Here is a 19,900-nt window from a genome sequence, read left to right as displayed (position 1 = left end):
ATTAGTTCAGTTTGTTCATTAGATTCCACATATGAGTGAAAGCATAGGGTACTTGTCTTTCTCTCATTGGCTTATTCCACTTAGCATGATAATCTCTAGGATCATCCATGCTGTCCCCAAAGATAAGAATTCCTTCTTTTTTACCGCCAAGTAGCCTTTCATTGTTTAAATGTACCACTACTGATGGGCACTTGGGCTGTTTCCAGATCTTATCTAGTGTAAATAATGCTGCAATAAACATAGGGGTGTGTATATTATTTTGAATTATTAATGTTTTGGGTTTCTTTGGATAAATTTCCAGAAGTGGAATTGCTGGTTCATAAGGCACTTCCACTTTTAATTATTTGAGGAACCTCCATACTGCTTTCCACAGTGGCTGTGCCAGTCTGCATCCCCACCAACATGCACAAGGGGTCCCTTTTCTCCACATCCTTGCCAACACTTGTTGTTTGTGAGTTTATTGATGATAGCCATTCTGGCATATATGAGGTGATATCTCATTGTGGTTTTAATTTGCATTTCTCTGATGATTAGTGACATTGACCACCTTTTCATATGTCTATTGGCCATCTGTAAGTCCTCTTTGGAGAAATATCTATTCAGGTCTTTTGCCCATTTTTAAATTTGACTGTTTTTTTTTGTGTGTGTTGAGTTTTATAAGTCCTTTATAAAATTTTGGATAGTAACCCCTTATTAGATATATCAGCAAATATGTTCTCCCACTCAGTAGGTTTTTTCATTTTGTTGATGGTTTCCTTTGCTGTGCAAAAACTTTTTAGTTTGTTGTAGTCCAGTTTGTTTATTTTTTCTTTTGTTTCCCTTGGTTGAGGAGATATGATGTGTTTGAATTACAGTAGCAGAGACTGTCCATATTGTAGCTCCTACATCTACCACACAGTGGATGCTGTGTTGTGTGAATAAAAGAAAAATTTATAGTTTAAAGCAGAAAAATATATGAGCGGAACCAAGAATAGAGTATGTACAGAGGTAAGAACAGAAAGCCGAGGATCAGGCCTGAGTGAGTGCCCTCAGTCGGGAGAGGGGCAAAAAGAAGGGAAAGAAATGGTGTTGGGAGAGGTAAGAGGGGAACTAGAGACAAGCCTGAGTTTTCAAAGTTTGTATTTCTTAGACCCATGAAGGAGGCTTTCTTGTTGCTTCAGAAAAGGTCTGTAGTCTAAGGTATTTTTTCAACATTTAGGAAAATATTGACGTGACCTGCCCCTTGGAAAAAGCTGCTAAGTGCGATGACATCAAAAAAGCAGTGAAGCGGGCATCAGAGGGCCCCCTTAAGGGCATCCTGGGCGATACCGAGGACCTGGTTGTGGCCTGTGACTTTAACAGTGACAACCACTCCTTTTATTTTTGCTGGGGCTGGCATTGCCCTCATGTTCACTTTGTCAATCTCATTTCCTGTTTTGACAATGAATTTGGCTACAGCCACAGGGTGGTGGGCCTTATGGTCCACATGGCCTCCAAGGTAAGAGCCCCTGGACCACGAGCCCCAGCGAGAGGAAGAGAGGCCCTCAGCTGCTGGGGAGTCCTTGCCCCAAATCAGTCCCCCAACACACTGCGAATCTCCTGACCTCCACAGTTTTCATCCCAGACTTCCTGAGGAATGGGAGGGCTTAGGGGTCTCCACCTTGTCATGCGCCATCAGTCAGGTTCACTGTACCCAGCAAAAATAAAAGTTGACTACCAGGTCCCATTGCTTTGGGTTTTTCGCAATGTCATTTTTTTTTTTTCTCACAGTGCAGTCCCACAAGACGTCTGAGTTAGAATCACCTGAGACATTGCTAAATCTAGATTCCCGGGTCTCATTCCAGATTTCCTCAATCTAGGAGTCTGCATCTTTACAAGCTCTGAGGTGATTGTTATGCATCCTAAAATTTCAGAGTCAGCGCCACAGAATAAAAATGACCAAGAAAAGAAGATATGGCTATAAATGACCAGAGATAAGAACAGGTACATGAATTTAAAACTGATAGATTCATGGTAACATGCTTGGCACTGTGCAAAAATGAAAAGCAAGGCAACACTCTGAGCTGAAAATATATTCTGGAACATGCTCTGAAAAATCTGTTTTGAACAACGAGTTTAATTTAGCTCTGACTGCATTCAGACCCAGGGGCAGCAAGTGGCATAGGAGACAAAAAGCAACATGGCCTCCCCTTGTGGTGAGCGAGGGCGGTGGGAGGTCAACACACTGATCTGACATTGCGATTTAAAGCAGTGCTTTTCCAGTTCACGTGCTTTCTCTTACCCTACAGTTTTTGGAAGCAGAACAGAAAAAGACAATCTTTTGATGCATTATTATTTGCACTTTTAGATCTTCACCGCTGCCTTTTCCAACACCTGAATGAAAATAAAAAGTTAGAGTAAAGATCAAAAAGTCTCAACAATTAACATTATGAATTAAAAAGAGAGGAAATCCCAGGTAACAATATGCCAATATGAAATAATTTGGGTGCATGAATTTTGTCTCTGAAAGACAAGGCTTCAAGCCAATTCTGTCTCCTAAAGCAGACTTTATAAGTCTGGAGAAAAGACAGAGTTCAGCTTCTAAGCTTTGTCTTTCTAGAAAAAAAGAAATTAGGGAAAGTGACGTGCAACCTTTCTTGCTAATGTGTTGCTTTCTTTAAAATTCAAATCATGATGTTTCTTAGTCACAGTCTAAATTCCTCTTTCTTTAGTTCCTAGAGAGCAGTTTCTGTGAAAATATAGGATACACAAAATATAGAATTCCTGTGGTGTTTAGCATACATTTATAAACAAATAGTTTCTTGTCCCTTTTTTCTATTCAAATGATCCACTTCCTTTAGCATTTCCTCAAAGGGCTAGTTTCTCAAGCTTCCAATCAAGTTTTATTGCTTTCGCTAAACTCTGCATATTTTACTTAAATATGCACAGAACTAAAGGTACAGAAGTAAAACAAATATTCTAATAAAGTCATATCTCGATCATTCTTGACTCTTCACCTTCTATTATGTTTGCTTTGTTTTCATTTCATTTTGTTTCCACTAACACCATATCATTAACTTGTCTTTAGGAATCAGTTTCTTTGCCTCAGTTACCTCAGTACCATTCTAGCTGCAGAGCTTCTTTCTAACGATGTCTACCAAAACCCAGTGAAATACAGATTTAAACTAAGTCAAATACTTATCACGTGATAAGAAAAGGGCATTGATTTAAAAGTTTAAATTACAATACATTAAAAAATTTTAAAAATAATTACATGATTTAAAAATTAAAGGTAAAAAGACATGAAGTGAAAAGTCTCTCTCTCACCCATCCCACACCTAGTTAATTCTCCACCCACAAATAGATAGCCACGATCTTGCTTTATGCTTCTATAATTAAGTATAAAAATATACCCTCCCACACATTTTACCAATACAGACACACACAAATATGAACACATATTTATTTCACTTTTTGTTTTACAGAAATTGTGTCATACCATAGAATTGTCCTGTACCTTCCATTTTTAAAACACATGTCAAAAATTACTTAACTCATTCATTAATAAGGAAACATTCATTAATAAGTATGATGTTATAGCTAGTTCAAAGCACTGCACATTTATAGCAGATAAGGAAGGATGAAATGAACCTACAAATAGACACAAAATGGGTCAATAATCAGTTGCATTACACCGGGCACAATTAATTTGCATTTCTATGTGTAAAACTCTTGTGCATTAATATGAGGTTTTTACAACTTACACAGTTGTAAAATAGTTTCAAGACCATGGGAGGTGGAGACAACCCAGAAAGTGCACTAGATATTGCCCATTTCAAAGTCTTTCACACTTTTTTCTCCCCATCACCTTTCTGTGTGATCATAAAAACCTCAAGGGAAGATTATTCTTATTCCAAAAGAGGGCCAAGGTCATTATGTTTGACCTGATTGTTTAATTGGGTGCAGCAAGAATTTTAACTTACCACATAGGCCTTCCTAAGTTGGCCCTGCAAGCCTAGACCCAACTGTACTGACCAGCGCTCAGGCCACAACATGCTCTCTGGAAGTCTTCTCGAGGGATCTCAAACAGGACTTTTAAAATCCTCTATTGTATGTTAGCCTGAGAGTAGGGAACCAGACCTGTGAAACTCTCCACCAGTTTTCACCTGCAGTCCTCATAGATTTGGGTTAGTTCTGCAGTTCTCCAGGTGTGTGCTGTACATTTTACTAACCAATGTCTCCACAGAGTTTAAGTAAAATTCAAAATATTAAGAGAGAAGTGACAGTCTTAAGATATAATATCAGATTAAGGCAACACATGAAATTCTAGTCCTTATTAAAAACATTTTGAAGCTTAGAATTTTGAGAAACTATTCCTATTTCTCATATCAAAGAAATGCATTAAAACTCCGTTAGACTAAACGCTGGTTTGCCTGTTTGGAATAGTTTAATACTCACAGAGTTTTGTATAGATACTGTTGCTCCCATGGTTAACAAAGAGGAAGTTGAGGCTGAGTGTACATTCAGGCACCATAAGGGCTCTCAGGCCACTAGGTTGGTTTTATATTTGGGATTAAATTTCTGAGTGGAAGTAGCTGCTCCAACAGCCAACTGTGCTGCCTTCCTCACTGCAGAATGAAGCAGCGTAGCTCTAGCTGCAGGGCGCCACTGCATGTGGGAAGGAAGACGGAGCCAGGTACTGCTGTCCTCTATCTTCTACCACCTGCCTGGCTCTACCTGGGGGGTCTGGCAAGGGCTGGAGTTCCATTCAGCTCCCCTACAGCCCTCCCCCACATCCCTTGACCCAGTCACGATGGTCTTTGAAGAGGAACGCCATCTACAACGCCTTTTCACCAACAGTGGCTCATTTATACACACCGGAGGCGTCCTGTCACAACAGGCCGTGTTCACACGTCTGCGGATCAATGCTTGTTTGGAAACCTAGACCAAAAGGTCCCGCAGAGGCAATGCTACTGAGCTGAAGTTGTTTTCAGAAGTCAGAAAACTATGTAATCTGTTTGTGGTAATCCATTAAAATTCCTCACTGCCAACAAGAAGTGGTGGTGATATGTGTGTGTGTGTGGGGGGGGGGGGGGGCGGAGGGGGGGGAGGGAAGGAGAGTTATGCACATAAGCTGAAAAAAGTATTTTATATTTTAACTAACAATTTTAATTTATTTTCTGACTATGCAGTTTTATGTACTTTTAAGGATTTTTTAAATTTATGAATAATTGGATGAAATGTTAAAAATAGATATTTTCAGATCCTTATTTTGTGTGACTCCTCAGAAGACTAAACACTAAGCCATCTGGGTGGATGCCAACTCCCTGGCACCACACCGCGAGAGAGAGGCCCAGCACTCCACCCTCCTAGTGGGCCACAGTCTGGCTGCTGCTTTAAGGATTTGGGAGCCTTGCCCCCTGTTGCGCCTCTGCAGGGGAGAATGAGTTGCAGACCTAATGACAGCCCTTCCACACCATGCCCTGCTTCCCCAGTTCCTCTGGGGAAGCTGTGCAGGGAAGCGAGGTGGGTGACCGAATTAGAGACATGGGACTTGAGGCCAGTTCCTCTCTCTACCTCTTTTCTTTCTAAAATCCCAGAGATGAATGATCTGATGAATTTTCTTGTTTATTTGGGTGATGGTGGATCTAGTCAACTCTTTTGAGGTTTATAAGGATTTTCATTCCTGGTAATAATAATAAATAATTGGTAACAGCCAGGGGGCCGAAAGACACCCCACGGAGCCCAGGTTTTTCCCAACTCTTTATGTATTCATGCAGATTCAGGTAACAAAGACCTAAGTGCTGACCTCAGAAAGCTTTTCTTGACCCCCAGGATGGACTGGGCCCAGCCGCTGTGTGACCCCAACACTACGGTCAGCTCTTTATCTGTGTGCTCATTCCGCTCCTCTGCTACCACCCAGGGACTCGAGATACTAGCATGGGTCCTGGTAGTTATTTGTAAAAAGAATTTCTGGCAACAAAATTCTTTTGCAAGCCAGATGTTTAAGACATCTTGATGGAGTTGAAGGTGAGAGAGCTATAGGTGGAAGAGGGAGGGGAAAGAGAGAGAGACCAGGGTGATGAGAGAGAAAGGGTCCCCGAAAGGGGTAGGTGAAAAAAATGATGTAGGAAGTCTCTGCCAAGACAAACAAACGAGAGGTGAGGGTGAGAAAAATGGTCTCCAGGACTCACGGGCCTTCCCCTCTTCTGAACCAGAGGTTCCGCTGTGAAAAGTCTACCCTGGGCACCAGTGAGAACAGCAAAAAGGGAAGGGGATGGAGCACCCCAAATCGATGATGGGAAAGATAAAGGTAAGGGTTGGTAGTATGGCCACAGCATTGCCGGGCTGATGGCCATTCCAGGGGGTGAGGTCCATATGTGAGGATGTACAAAATAGCTCGGAGTTGGGATTCTCTGTATATATAAATGTGAGCAAAATCCTCCCAAATAGTAAGAACATTACCCACCTGCCCAATTACCCAATAATATTTAAAGCACTTACCATGAATTGAATAAATAACAATTTTTTTTATCGTAAGTACTTTTCTTGGAGGGAGAGTCAAGTTATAAATATTCTTCACATCTGCAAAATATCCAACATATCTATTCTGGAAAAAACACACACAGAAGTCTTAATTTAAGTGGAGATGAAAAGTCTAAAGTGAGCATATCGGATTTTTTTACATAGAACTTAAGTAGAGTAATTAATTAAGGGAACATTTATTGGGTGCCACTATATAACTGCATTTTTATGGATGTTGCCTCATGACTGCATATCTACCTTAAACAATGCGGTGGAGGAGTAACAAGAAAGGAACCAGGTGCTGCTGACAGGCTCCTATGATTGAGAGAGCAGATAACCAGAACCAGCTAGACAGCAGCATCACGCAGGAAACAGTTAAGAAGCCACTATGGATTTTTTTTTGTATATATATATTTTTATATATATTTTATTGATTTTTTACAGAGAGGAAGAGAGAGGGATAGAGAGTTAGAAACATCGATGAGAGAGAAACATCCATCAGCTGCCTCCTGCACACCCCCTACTGGGGATGTGCCCGCAACCAAGGTACATGCCCTTGACCGGAATCGAACCTGGGACCCTTGAGTCCGCAGGCCGATGCTCTATCCACTGAGCCAAACCGGTTTCAGCCACTATGGATTTTGAGCTTGAAACAAATGAGAACAAATCTGTGTGAGGTCAGAAGCTCAGTTGTGACTACGTCAAAGGAGAGTTTGTGGTTTGGTGGTGAGCAGCCTTCTAGGCACGAGGGAGGGCAGATGTAAAGATGCAAGAGGAAGACCCCCACAGGCCAGGGGTAGGTACATATTCTCTGGTCTCTGCCAGCTAGAGTTTCTTCACTCTCCACTTCTCCAATTTTGTTTTTGCAAGGAAGCCCTGGGAATTTTCTTAGCCTAGTCCTCCTCCTATGGCAGGCTGCTTACTCTTTTTGAAGAGTTCTGGTACTGAATCAACTGGATTAAAACATTCATCGACTCCGCCCCACCCATTGGGCAGTGTTAATAAAATTAACTGCCATACCTTCCCTCGGAAAGGGCCAGTAAAGAGAAGGGCTCGTGCAAGTCCTTAACTCAGGGATGGGTGAAATGTAGTCCATATAGAATGGCCAGCAGTGTGTGGTCAGAATGTGATGGCGTCTGAGAATTACTACCCCACGCAGGAGGAACTCTGTCCTGGGGCCTTGCCAGCCCAGCTCTCGGCCTGAGGCTGAGGCCCTGCATTGCTAAGCCAGTGCATCCGAAGAGATTCTGTTGAGGCGAGGGTGTGCCAGTTCTGGACTAAAGTTAGAGAAACTGTGCACAACTGCAGAAGCAATGGGGGAGGGAAGTACAAGGAGAGTCCTTGAAGGAGTTCTATCTAACACGCCCTTAGCTCCTGCCACCAGCTTCTCTACCTTTTGCTTAATTAAGGCTTGTAACCAAGCATGGCCCTCAAGCTGCTTTGCTGTCACTATCTCTTCTCCTACCACCTAAAACCACAGGGGCCTGCAGCAGGAGTTCATGCCAACTCCCTGGCACCACACCAACATATATTTAGTAAGCACTTGCTCTAAACAGAGGAGACACTGTATGAGGCACTTAAGGATTCCTAGGGTGGAAAGATGGGCAAGATATGGGCTCTAGGCAAAAGGGGTAGAGAACTCACCAGTGCAAATAGCTAGAAAATAATATAAAGTAAAGTAACCTCTAAAAGAAACACAAAGGGCTAGAAGAACTGAAAGAGGAGGAGACTATCAGGCTGGGAAGGGAAAGGAACTCCAGGAAAAGGGGCCACGTGAGCAATGGCATGTGGGTGTAAAGTGCTGACAGACTGGGAAACAGCATACAGCCCAGATGTGTGAGAGTGTGGGACATGTGAACGTACACAGTGGAAGAAATGGTTGGAAAAATCAAATCATAGATCTTAGGGGCAAGGTTAAAAATTTTATATTTGCTGCCATTGGCAGTCGGAAGCCATTATGGATTTTGAGCATGGAAATGGCATGATTCGAGCTGACCTGGCTTTGGTAAGTTCAAGTGTTACTTTAAGTATGGCCTATAGCTATCTTTTTCTTTATTTTTGCTTGGGTATGGCAGAAAGTTTCATGGGATAAGGCTGAGTTCTTATCCCCTGAACCAGCAATTGCAGTGTTCTGCTACCAAGGCCAAAGGTATCTATTCAGCTCACATCACTTCACCCCCAAAAAAACTTTAATTCACAGCCACATCCATTCTATTTAAGAATTCACAACCAGTTCTCACTTCGGTTTGAGGGGCAACAGAGAGGAGAAGCTGTGCACAGGATGGGAAATAACAGGCTTCAGAGTCTGACAGATCTGGATTTGCATTCTTGGTTTAAAAAGTTAAACCAAGAATGCAAATCCTGAACCTCAAGTTCCCAGCTGTAAAATGGGAATCATGATGGTATCTACTCACAGTTATTGAGAATATGAAATGAGATAATGAATGTAAAACCTTTAGCATGGTCCAATCAAGTCTAAAATGTTGTAAACTCTATAGGATAAATGTCCTAGTTTCTGCAAAAAATAAATTACAAGGAATAAAAAGAGGTAGAAAACCTATAAACCACAAGAGACTTAGAGACATAGCAACCAAATGAAACATATGGCTCTTATTTGGATCCTGATGAAAATAAACTAAGTTTTAAAAAAGATTTTAAAGTAATTATGGAAATTTAAAGATAAAATAGACCTTAGATGCTATTAAAATATTATTATCATATTTTTAGATATGATATATGGTTGTAAGGGTTTTTTAAAGAGTCTTTATGGTAAATGTCATAATAACATACTTTTGGGAGAATAAAATCTGGTGGCTGGGATTTCCTTCAAAATAATCCCAGTTTAGAGAAAGAGTAGTGTGTGTGTGTGTGTGTGTGTGTGTGTGTGTGTGTGTCTAAGTAGAGATAAATAGATAAAACATGATTGGCCACATAATCAAGTGATTGTTGAAGTGCTGTGATGAGTATCAGAAGATTTATTATATGATTATCACAATTTTTTATGTTTGAAAATTTCCATAATAAAATACTTTTAAAAGGAAAAAAAGGTAACAGCATATATTTTACATGGGTTATCTGAGTATTAAATGAGATAATACAAATAAAAGTGCAATATAATAATGTATAATAGTGTCTGGTGTATAATAGGTTTTTGAAAAATGTTAATTTTACCTTTTCTTTATCATTCAAAATACAGCCCCTACCCCATCTCTCTCTCTCTGTCTCTGTCTCATGCATACCCCCCTGCCACACACACACACTCACATACATGATATTCTGCAAGGGTTGAACTACCCTAGTGGGGGATTATGAAAGACTCAGTTCCTCTCTATGGGAAATAAATGGCTGCTGACTTTAGTTAGTCTTCAGCAATCTGGGACCTTCCTTCTTTGGGAAGGGAAGCAACTCCTGAACTCTGTAAACAATCCTAGCTAATAAAAGAGCAATATGCAAATTGACCATCCCTCCAACACACAAGATGGCTGCCCCCATGTGGACACAAGATGGCTGCCACAAGATGGCCTGCAGGGGATGGCAGTTGGGGGGACCCAGCCAGCATGGGAGGGCAGTTGGGGGCAACCAGGATGGCAGGGGAGGGCAGTTGGGGGGGGGGGGACAGGCCTCCAGGGGAGGGTAGTTGGGGGTGACCAGGTCTGCAGAGGAGGGAAGTTAGGGGTGACCAGACTGGTAAGGGAGGGCAGTTGGGGGGGAACAGGCTTGCAGGGAAAGGCAGTTGTGAGGGAACCAGGCCTGCAGGGGAGGGCAGTTGGGGGGACCAGGCCTGCAGGAGAGGGCAGTTGGGGGCAACCAGGCCTGCAGGGAAGGGCAGTGGTGGGGGACCAGGCCTGCAGGGGAGGGCAGTTGGGGGCAACCAGGCTGGCAGGGGAGGGCAGCTGGGGGGGAACAGGCCTGCAGGGGAGGGCAGTTGGGGGGACCAGGCCTGCAGGAGAGGGCAGTTGGGGGCAACCAGGCCTGCAGGGAAAGGCAGTGGTGGGGGACCAGGCCTGCAGGGGAGGGCAGTTGGGGGCAACCAGGCTGGCAGGGGAGGGCAGCTGGGGGGGGAACAGGCCTCCAGGGGAGGGAAGCTAGGGGGGAACAGGCCTGCAGGGGAGGGCAGTTGGGGGTGACCAGGTCTGCAGAGGAGGGAAGTTAGGGGTGACCAGGCTGGCAAGGGAGGGCAGTTGGGGGGGGGACCAGGCCTGCAGGGGAGGGCTTTTGGGTGGGACCAGGCCAGAAAGGGAGGGCAGTTGGGGGGGGCCAGGCCTGCAGGAGTGGGCAGTGGGGGGGGGGACAGGCCTGCAGGGGAGGGCAGTTGTGGGGGACTAGGCCTGTAGGGGAGGGCAGTTGGGGAGACCAGGCCTACAGGGGAGGGCAGTTGGGGGGGGGGGGACCAGGCCAGCATGGGAGGGCAGTTGGGGGCAACCAGGCCAGCAGAGGAGGACAGTTGAGGGGGACTAGGCCTGCAGGGGAGGGCAGTTGGGGGTGACCAGGTCTGCAGAGGAGGGAAGTTAGGGGTGACCAGGCTGGCAAGGGAGGGCAGTTGCGGGGAACCAGGCCAGCAGGGGAAAGCAGTTAGGGGTCACCAGGCCTGCAGGGGAGGGTAGTTGGGGGTGACCAGGCCAGCAGGGGAGGGCAGTTAGGCATCAATCAGGCTGGCGGGGTAGTGGTTAGGGGCAATCAGGCAGGCAGTCAGGCCAGCAGTTGGGAGCCAGCAGTCTTGGATTGTGAGAGGGATGTCCGACTGCCTGTTTAGGTGGAATCGGGCCTAAATGGGCAGTCAGACATCCCTGGAGGGGTCCCAGATTGGAGAGGGTGCAAGCTGGGCTGAGGGATACCCCCATGCATGAATTTTGTGCACCGGGCCTCTAGTAACCAATATAAAATGGGAAGCAATATGCTCTGGGGAGAACTCAAAGCTTGCAAAATTCAGGCAGTGCCTGTGGTATAGCTCTCAGCCTCTGGGAGGGATCAAGGCCTCTCATAGGGCACCCAAGTGCTGCTGCCTGACCACCAAAGGAGAAGTCTAAACTGAGACCAAATAATAGGCATCAATCCCCAAAGGACCCCTTTTATTTTATTTTATTAAAATTTTTAAAATTGATTTCAGAGAGGAAAGGAGAGGGAGAGAGACAGAAACATTAATGATGAGAGGGAATCATTGATTGGCTGCCTCCTGCATGTCTCACACTGTGGATGGATCCCGAAAACCAGGCATGTGCCCTGACTGGGAATCGAACCGTGACCTTCTGATTCATAGGTCGACACTTAACTACTGAGCCAAGCCGGCTGGGTGAGGACCCCCTTTTTAAAAAGAACACTTACCTGAGAAGGAGTTTCTACTCCCTGAAATTTATGGCTGGTGGTTTTATCTGTTCGTCGTTCTCCAAAATAATAAAGGCTTTCCTATAGAAATGGGGACAATCCGATCATGGGTCATCTGTACTTTCCTCTCCTGTATAAGGTATTCTTAATGTTTATAAGGGCACACATCCCCCTAAGTCAGCAGTCTCTGGGCCGAGGCTACCCAAAATAATAAAATTAGCAAAGCCACATCAAGACCCACTCTCACTCCAAGATTCATAAAGACATAGAATTTTAGAGCTGGGAAGACCTTAGAGGTCATCTTGTCTGTTTTCCTACCTTTCCATTTTACAAATGGAGAAGATTAAGACCAAAAGAAAAGCTGGTGACTGCCATGGTGACGTATGCAGCCAGTTAACAACACTCTGTCTAAGGCTTTGGTCTACGGCTTCCAAAATGTTTTATTTAAAAGCAACAATCTGCATTAATAAACCTAGGAGGTGCACGCACGCACACGCGTGCGCGCGCACGCACGCACACACACACACACACACACACACACACACATACACACACACACCTGAAACACAATTTCACAAAACAATATTTACCTTTTGATATTGCCTAATCTATTCCATTTTATTAAAAAATATGAGTCACAACCCAATACGTTGATTTTATCATTCACTAATAGATTTTGATGCAAAGTTTAAAAAGCATTGTCCTTGAACAGTGACTCCCAACCTTTTCCATTTCATGGCACATTAACTAATTACCAAAATTCTGCAGCACACCAAAAAATATATATTTTTTGCCAATCTGACAAACTATAGGTATAATTTTGATTCAGTCACACCGGACAGCTATTGATGTGTGGCTACTGTCATTTTATTATAGGACAATCTAAGGGAAAAGAGGTCTGTGCCCTTGACTAAACACTCAGGTATTGCACGATTTAAAAATTCTTGTGGCACACTGATTGAAAATCACTATTCTAGAACATCCATTTTCATAACCTGCCTCAAATTAGAAAAAAGAAGATGGTGGAATTAGAGTGTTGGGCATGGTGCATAATGCACAGCTTCTCTTAAGTCAACTGTGGTCCAAGTGAGGAGCAGAGCTACCGAGAGTGTGTCCTCTAAGTGGTAACTTCTCAGCAAGATCATGGCAGAAAAAAGACTGAGAACCCTGCTTCAAGAAGTGAAACAACCCACCCAGTCTTCTCAGACATTTCCAGAGGGCTCAGACCCCACAGAAAGCGACTATGTAAAAGTAACACTCAGGAGAGACTGTTCTGAGTTGGAAAACACCACCTTTTATCTACCTAGCACTTCTAAGGATCAAGGTCCTTTAGAGAACTTACCCAATCAACATTGATATTTTTCTTGTGAGAAAGGAGGAAGTCCCATAACTGGTCAGAATAAGTGTAGGACCGGACTAGGAGACACAGGTGAAGTGTCTAGATTGTTAAGCTTTTTTTGCACTGTGTAATTTGACCTTACTCACCTCACCTTAATCTTGCCCCTATTGGGTCCTGCCTTTATTTAAAATGTTGATACTGCATACATCATTGATTTTTGGCATTAATCTTCATTTAAAAATATTGCATTAGGATATTATTTATCTTGAGTATGAATATTTTGTCATTCTCTTAAATTTTTCCCACGGTGCACTAGTGTCTCACTGATCTCATCCTAGTCCTGGCCCAGAGTAAGAGGTATCCAGGTCAGTTGTAACTACCAACAGTTAAACAAGGAAGTGTTAAAATCAAGCGTTCTAATAACAGCCTCTCCCATTACAATTTCATTATGTACCATGACTCAAATGATCATCCTACCCTGCCAATGACATTGCAGAACTAGCAAATGCAGTCAGCATATGACAACGTTTGTAGTAACATCTTTCATACCTCTGCAGTTGTAAATATTTCACAGACAATAAGGCAGGCACAAGCCATAGTTCCAGTTCTTCCTAGGAAAGAAAAGAAGTTAGCTCATTATTCATGGCAATATGTGGTTATAAAAATACACTCAGAAATATCCAGAGGTCATTTTTCAATTTATTTTCTTTTGCTCTGAAAGTGCTTGCTCAGAAAACTTCAAGTCAGAAATAGCCAAAGTTGTTTCACTGCTCTGAGGTTCTAGGAGTTCTTCCTAACCATGTGCATGACTGTGTGCATTGTTCTTGAATCCAGCTCTGCTTAGGATTCTAACACTACAGAGCTACTCGCCAATGAAGAATAACATCAATAAAAGAACATGGTTAGAACCCCAAATACTATCTAGCATTTTCAATACCCATTATTCCTTTCATTTTAGTTAAAGTTTTTAAGTGTGTTATAAAATACTAGAGGCCCATTGCATGAAATTCATGCATGGGGCAAGGGGTGTCCCTTAGCCCAGCCTGCACCCTCTCCAATCTGGGACCCCTCTCACAATCCAGGACTGCTGGCTCCCAGTCGCTTGCCTGCTTCTGCCTGATTGCCCCTAACCGCTTCTGCCTGCCAGCCTGATCACCCCCTAACCACTCCCCTGCCAGCCTAATCAATGCCTAACTGTTCCCCAGCCAGCCCGATTGTCCCTAACTGCCCTCCCCTGCCAGTCTGGTCGCCCCTAACTGTCCTCCCCTATAGGCCTGGTCCCCCCCAACTGCCCTCCCCTGAAGGCCTGGGTCCCTGCCAATTGTCCTCCCCTGCAGGCCTGGTCTCCCCCAACTGCCCTCCCCTGCTGGCCTGTCTCCCCCAACTGCCCTCCTCTGCTGGCCCAGTCACCCCTAACTGCCCTCCATGCTGGGCTGATCTCCCACAACTGCCCTTTCCTGCTGACCTGGGTCCCCCCAACGGCCCTCTCCTGCAGGCCTGGGTCCCCGCCACTGTCCTCCCCTGCAGGCCTGGTCCCCCCCAAATGCCCTCTCCTGCAGGCCTGGTCCCCCCAACTGTCTTCCCCTACAGTCCTGGTCCCCCCCAACTGCCCTCCATGCTTGCCTGACCATCCCCAACTGCCCTCCCCTCCAGGCCTGGTCCCCCCAACTGCCCTCCTATGCCTACCTGGTCACCCCCAACTGCCATCATCTGCTGTCCTGATCACCCCTAACTGGCACAACTGCCCTCCCCTGAAGGCCATCTTGTGGCGGCCATCTTGTGTCCAAATGGGGGCAGCCATCTTTGATCACATGGGGGCGGCCATCTTGTGTCTTGGAGTGACAGTCAATTTGCATATTACTCTTTTATTAGATAGGATATGAAAACAGAAAACAGTATAATGAACCCCCATATACCCAGTTCACAGATTCTATAATTATCCTATATAATAAAAGCCTAATATGCTAAGTGTCTGGTCGTCCAGTTGTCTGTTCAAATAATCAAAGTGTAATATGCTAATGATATGTTAAGGCCACTCAATGCTCTCTATGATGTGCAATGACCACCAGGGGGCTGATGCTCTGACCAGTAGGTTAGCTTGCTGGGATCCGGCTGGCCGGGACTGACCGAGATGGGCAGGACACACTGTGGAGCCCTCCCTGGCTGGCCAACCTCCTGTGTCCCTCCGTGGCCCCAATCGTGCACTGGTGGGGTCCCTCAGCCTGGACTGTGCCCTCTCGCAATCTGGGACACCTCGGGGGATGTCAGAGAGCCAGTTTCGGCCTGACAGCGGAACAACCAGTCGCTATGATGCGCACTGACCACCAGGGGGCAGATGCTCAACACTGGAGCTGCTCCCTAGTGGTCAGTGTGCCACTTAGGGCGAGCGCCGCTTAGCCAGAAGCTGGGCTCACGGCTGGCGAGTGCAGTGGTGGTGGCGGGAGCCTCTCTTGCCTCCGTGGCAGCACTAAGGATGTCTGACTGATGGTTTAAGCCATCAGTCAGACATCCCCCGAGGGCTCCTGGACTGTGAGAGGGCACAAGCAGGGCTAAGAGATCCCCTCGAGTGCACGAATTTTGTGCACTGGGCCTCTAGTCATATTATATTGTTTACTTGTTTTTTTTATAATTTATTTTTAGAGAGAAAGAAATGGAGAAAGAAAAACCATCAATTTTGTTTTTTCACTTATTTATGCATTCATTGGTTGATTCTTGCATGTGCCCTGACGGGATCAAACCCACAACCTTGGCATATCAGGATGACTCTCTAACCAACTCAGCTACCCAACCAGGGCCTATTGAACTTTAATTTCTCTCTTCCTTTTTTCTCCTGTGTTTCCTCTCTCCTTCCCTCTTGTGCACATGCACTTCTATAGCACTTAGATGCACATACCCTGCATCTATACAGTATCTAGTGTTTAATACCTGGGTTTAAAACAAACCCTTGATTTCATGTCAATTCATCCTTAAAGTCTCTTATATTTTATTCCAATACATATTTTTGTTCTGCCAAACAAAATTTGAGTTAAAAATGTTGCTTTTTTATTTCTATAATGATCTGTAGCTTTTGTCTTACCAGTATATGATGAACTTATTTTATCCAATTTCAAACTTATCCCTTTAACTTGAGATGCACTCTATTTTCTATTTTATCCTTTAAAAAAAAAACACCACTAAATTTATTTTACAACCCATAGTTTGAAAACCACTATTCTAAGCCAAGTACTTCCAAAGTGGACTTTGGACCATCCTATGCTATGATAAATAAAAGCTTTTTAATAACCCGGCTTTCAGTTGTGCGTGGACTGTTAACATTTCAATTGTGGAGAATATCTCTGGGTCTCTATAACTCTGATATCTTTCTGTTGAAAAGAACTTTTGCAGATTTATATCCCTGTGGATAAGTACAACTGCATACACAGTAAATGCCCTCTCATCCAGTGAAGTCAGGTACAGCAGGGAATCATAAAAATGACATTGCCTATTTTCACTTTAAATGAATGTATATTAACTACACTTCTGACTTTGGACAAAGGTTTTGGAGATTTTTTTCTTGGAAAGGCTAGGCCCATGGCATAAATCATTGCATCATCTATAATTTTTAGTTTCTGATTTTTGAAAGCAATGTAGGTGCAGAACCCCTTTAGATTTTACTACTGGAATTTTTCTCCAATTGTTTTACTTTAGTCTTACTTGTATTTAACTCAGCTGCAATTGTGGTTGTAGCCACTTAACTTGATTGAATCTTCTTAAAACATTTAACTTAAGTTTCCTAAAACTATAACTTGTTCTGTTCACTCTAACATTTCACAGATCGACGTAACACTTGATTATCTGACGTAAGTATAACAACAAATGGAACTGGCAAACACTGGCAGAAGAAGAAACAGATAGGCATACTTCTGAGCAGCTTTCTAGCTGCAATTTGTCAATGTGTCAATGAGCACCAATAGGTGAGTTCACAGAGGAAGTAAGAGCATCATATAAGCCACTAACTTGGTTAGTTGGAAGTCAGTCAGAGATCTTTTGTTATCCGGAAGTCGGCAGAAGCATCTCACACCTCTAAATGTAATAAAATTCTTGGCTTTCATAATGATAACTATCATTTGGGTTTACATATCTCATATAATCTTTACAACAACTCTGTGAGTAGCATAAGGAAGGAGAAACTGAGGTTCTGCAAGTTTAAGAAACTTTCACATAGTCAAAATACCAAGCTATCTTAATGCCAGCTTATATGACCTTTTACAACAACCCTTAAACTTAAGTCTTTTTCCATCACCCCTCCCCACTGTGTAGACTTACATGCTAAATTCTTGAATCTATAAGCAGATATATAATCTATGAGGTGATTTTCCAGACACCAAGAGTGGTAGGTGTGATTGTGTGTATGAACGAATGGACATTTATACTCTTCCAATTTATCATGACATCCAGTCCCATGACAACTCCTTTTTCTCTTTTTGTTTTCACTTCCTCATTCAACTAGATGCACAATGAATAATTTCACTATTGGCTTTACCAATATCACATAACATTGCCTCTCTTGCTTCTGGGTCCTTTTGTTTACCCACTCTGTAAAAGCCTAATACTTGGTTAATTTGGGCATCCACTTCCTTCATTCTTACATATAAAAACATCAGATACACAGAGATACCAGAAAAGCAGAGAACTGATGGAGAAAAATCACACAATGTTTAAGCCTATCTAATAAAAGAGTAATATGCAAATTGACCATCACTCCAAGACACAAGATGGCCACCCCCATGTGGACACAAGATGGCCACCACAAGATGGCCTGCAGGGTAGGGCAGTTGTGGGTGGTTAGGGGTGACCAGGCCAGCAAGAGAGGGCAGTTGGGGGTGACCAGGCTAGCAAGGGAGGGCAGTTGGGGGGGACCCAGGCCTGCAGGGGAGGGCAGTTGTGGGTGATCAGGCAAGCAGAGAGGGAAGTTAGGGGTGACCCGGGTGGCAGAGGAGGGCAGTTGGGGGAGACCATGTCAGCAGGGGGGGGCAGTTGGGGGGGACCAGGACTGCAAGGGAGGGCACTTGGGGGGCACCCAGGCTTGAAGGGGAGGGCAGTTGTGGGGGACCAGGCCTGCAGGGGAGGACAGTTTGGAGGAGACCAAACCAGCAGGAGAGGACAGTTGGGGGGCACCCAGGCCTGAAGGGGAGGGCAGTTGGGGGGGACCATCCCTGCAGGGGAGGGCAGTTGGGAGCCAGCAGTCCTGGATTGTGAGAGGGATGTCCAACTTCCCGTGTAGGCCTGAACCCAGTGGGAATGGGCCTAAACAGGTGGTCGGACATCCCTCAAGGGGTCCCAGATTGGAGAGGGTGCAGGCTGGGCTGAGGGACACTCCCCACCCCGGTGCACAAATTTCCAACAGGATACCTATTACATTAAACCACCCTGCCAAGACTGGGAGACGTAGCAGATCTACCTAATACATAGATACAAAGGCAGAGAGGCAGCAAAAATGAGGAGACAAAGAAACAGTCTCAAATGAAAGAGCAGGACAAAACTTGAGAAAGGGAACAAAATAAGCAATCTACCAGATCAGAGCTCAATACACTGGTTATAAGGATGCTCAGTGAAGTTAGGGGAACAGATGAACTCAATAAAAACTTCAAAAAAGAGATAGAAAAACATAAAAACTGATATAGAAATGATTAAAAAAATCAAGAAGAAATGAAAAATACAATAACTAAAATGAAGAATATACTCGAAGAAATCATAGCAGGTTAGATGAAGCAGAAAATTGAATCAGAGATTTGGAAGACAAGATAAAGAAAAACACCCAATCAGAAGAGTAAAAAGAAAAAAGAATCTATATATATAAAGAGCCAGGGTCCATAAAGACTGAGGCTCCTCTAAACACCAGAAGTCAGTGCTTGGTTGTCATGGCGACCCAGCACTGACTGCTGAGGGGGCTGCAGATCAGGCCCAGAGAGAGGTCTGCAGAGAGAGAGGCAGGTTCTGATCCCCAGCCTCCGTGGCAGCTGTTTATCAGCTGTTGCCTCTCTCTTTCTCTCCCAGCTTCGCCAGCAGCTGCGCCTCTGTTTCTCTCTGTGCCTCCTTGGGGGCTGCTGATCAGCCCGACCTCTTTGATCAGGCCTGGAGATAGGCCCAGAGATGCTGACTGGCATAGAAACCAACCAATCAGAACCAAATCTGGGTGAAGTGCCAGGAGTCAATGGCTGCCTAGGAGGAGGAGCTTTTGACGCTGACTGGCATAGAAACTGACCAATCAGAACCTAATCTGGGTGAACTACGAAGGCAGAACCTAAAGTGGGGGCTGAGGGTTGGTTTTAAGGGGAATAGCTGTTTGGTATAAGGTGTAAGAAAGCGGTTCAATTTTTTAATGACCAGTTTGGCAGTATAGTGCATATGGCTGGCTATCAGTCCATATATAGGGATTTTGTGTTTTTGTCTGCCAAGAGCATCTCCTCCTGCTGAAAAAGGCTCCCCCCCATTTAGGCAATCCTATCCTATATAATCTATCTATACTACTAAAAGGGTAATATGCTAATTAGACCGGGTCGACTTGCCATCTGATGGACGTCCAACTTCCTTCCAGACAAATCCATGGTGGTGGGGGCCGAGGCAGAGGCAGTTAGGGTCTATAAGGCAGGCAGGGGAGGACAGTTGGGGGCGAGATTAGGCTGGCAGGGGAGGGCAGTTGAGGGCAACCAGGTCAGCAGGGAGGGCACTTGGGAGTGAGATCAGGCTGGCAGGGCAGGGCAGTTAGGGGCATTC

General features: G+C 44.5%; 2 protein-coding genes across 2 annotated transcripts in view; one reads left to right on the top strand and one right to left on the bottom strand.

Moving 5' to 3' along the window:
- Nucleotides 1–19,900, top strand: part of NEK3 (NIMA related kinase 3) — a 469,351-nt gene that overhangs the window by 122,744 nt on the left and 326,707 nt on the right. The gene's annotated exons all lie outside the window — the stretch shown is intronic.
- The window catches only part of LOC307104070 (phosphatidylinositol 3,4,5-trisphosphate 3-phosphatase TPTE2-like), a gene marked incomplete at its 5' end in the record, with an annotated part of 69,458 nt that overhangs the window by 6,677 nt on the left and 42,881 nt on the right, over nucleotides 1–19,900 (bottom strand). Inside the window, 4 exons of the mRNA XM_079778718.1 lie at nucleotides 2,261–2,352; nucleotides 6,463–6,568; nucleotides 11,806–11,886; nucleotides 13,694–13,755. Of these exons, the coding sequence (XP_079634844.1) occupies nucleotides 2,261–2,352; nucleotides 6,463–6,568; nucleotides 11,806–11,886; nucleotides 13,694–13,755 (341 nt within the window). The remainder of the gene's footprint in view (nucleotides 1–2,260; nucleotides 2,353–6,462; nucleotides 6,569–11,805; nucleotides 11,887–13,693; nucleotides 13,756–19,900) is intronic.

Source organism: Cnephaeus nilssonii (assembly GCF_951640355.1).
Source record: "Cnephaeus nilssonii genome assembly, chromosome: 8".
In the NCBI taxonomy this organism is placed as follows: Eukaryota; Metazoa; Chordata; class Mammalia; order Chiroptera; family Vespertilionidae; genus Cnephaeus; species Cnephaeus nilssonii.
This window is presented reverse-complemented; position numbering and strand designations above follow the sequence as displayed.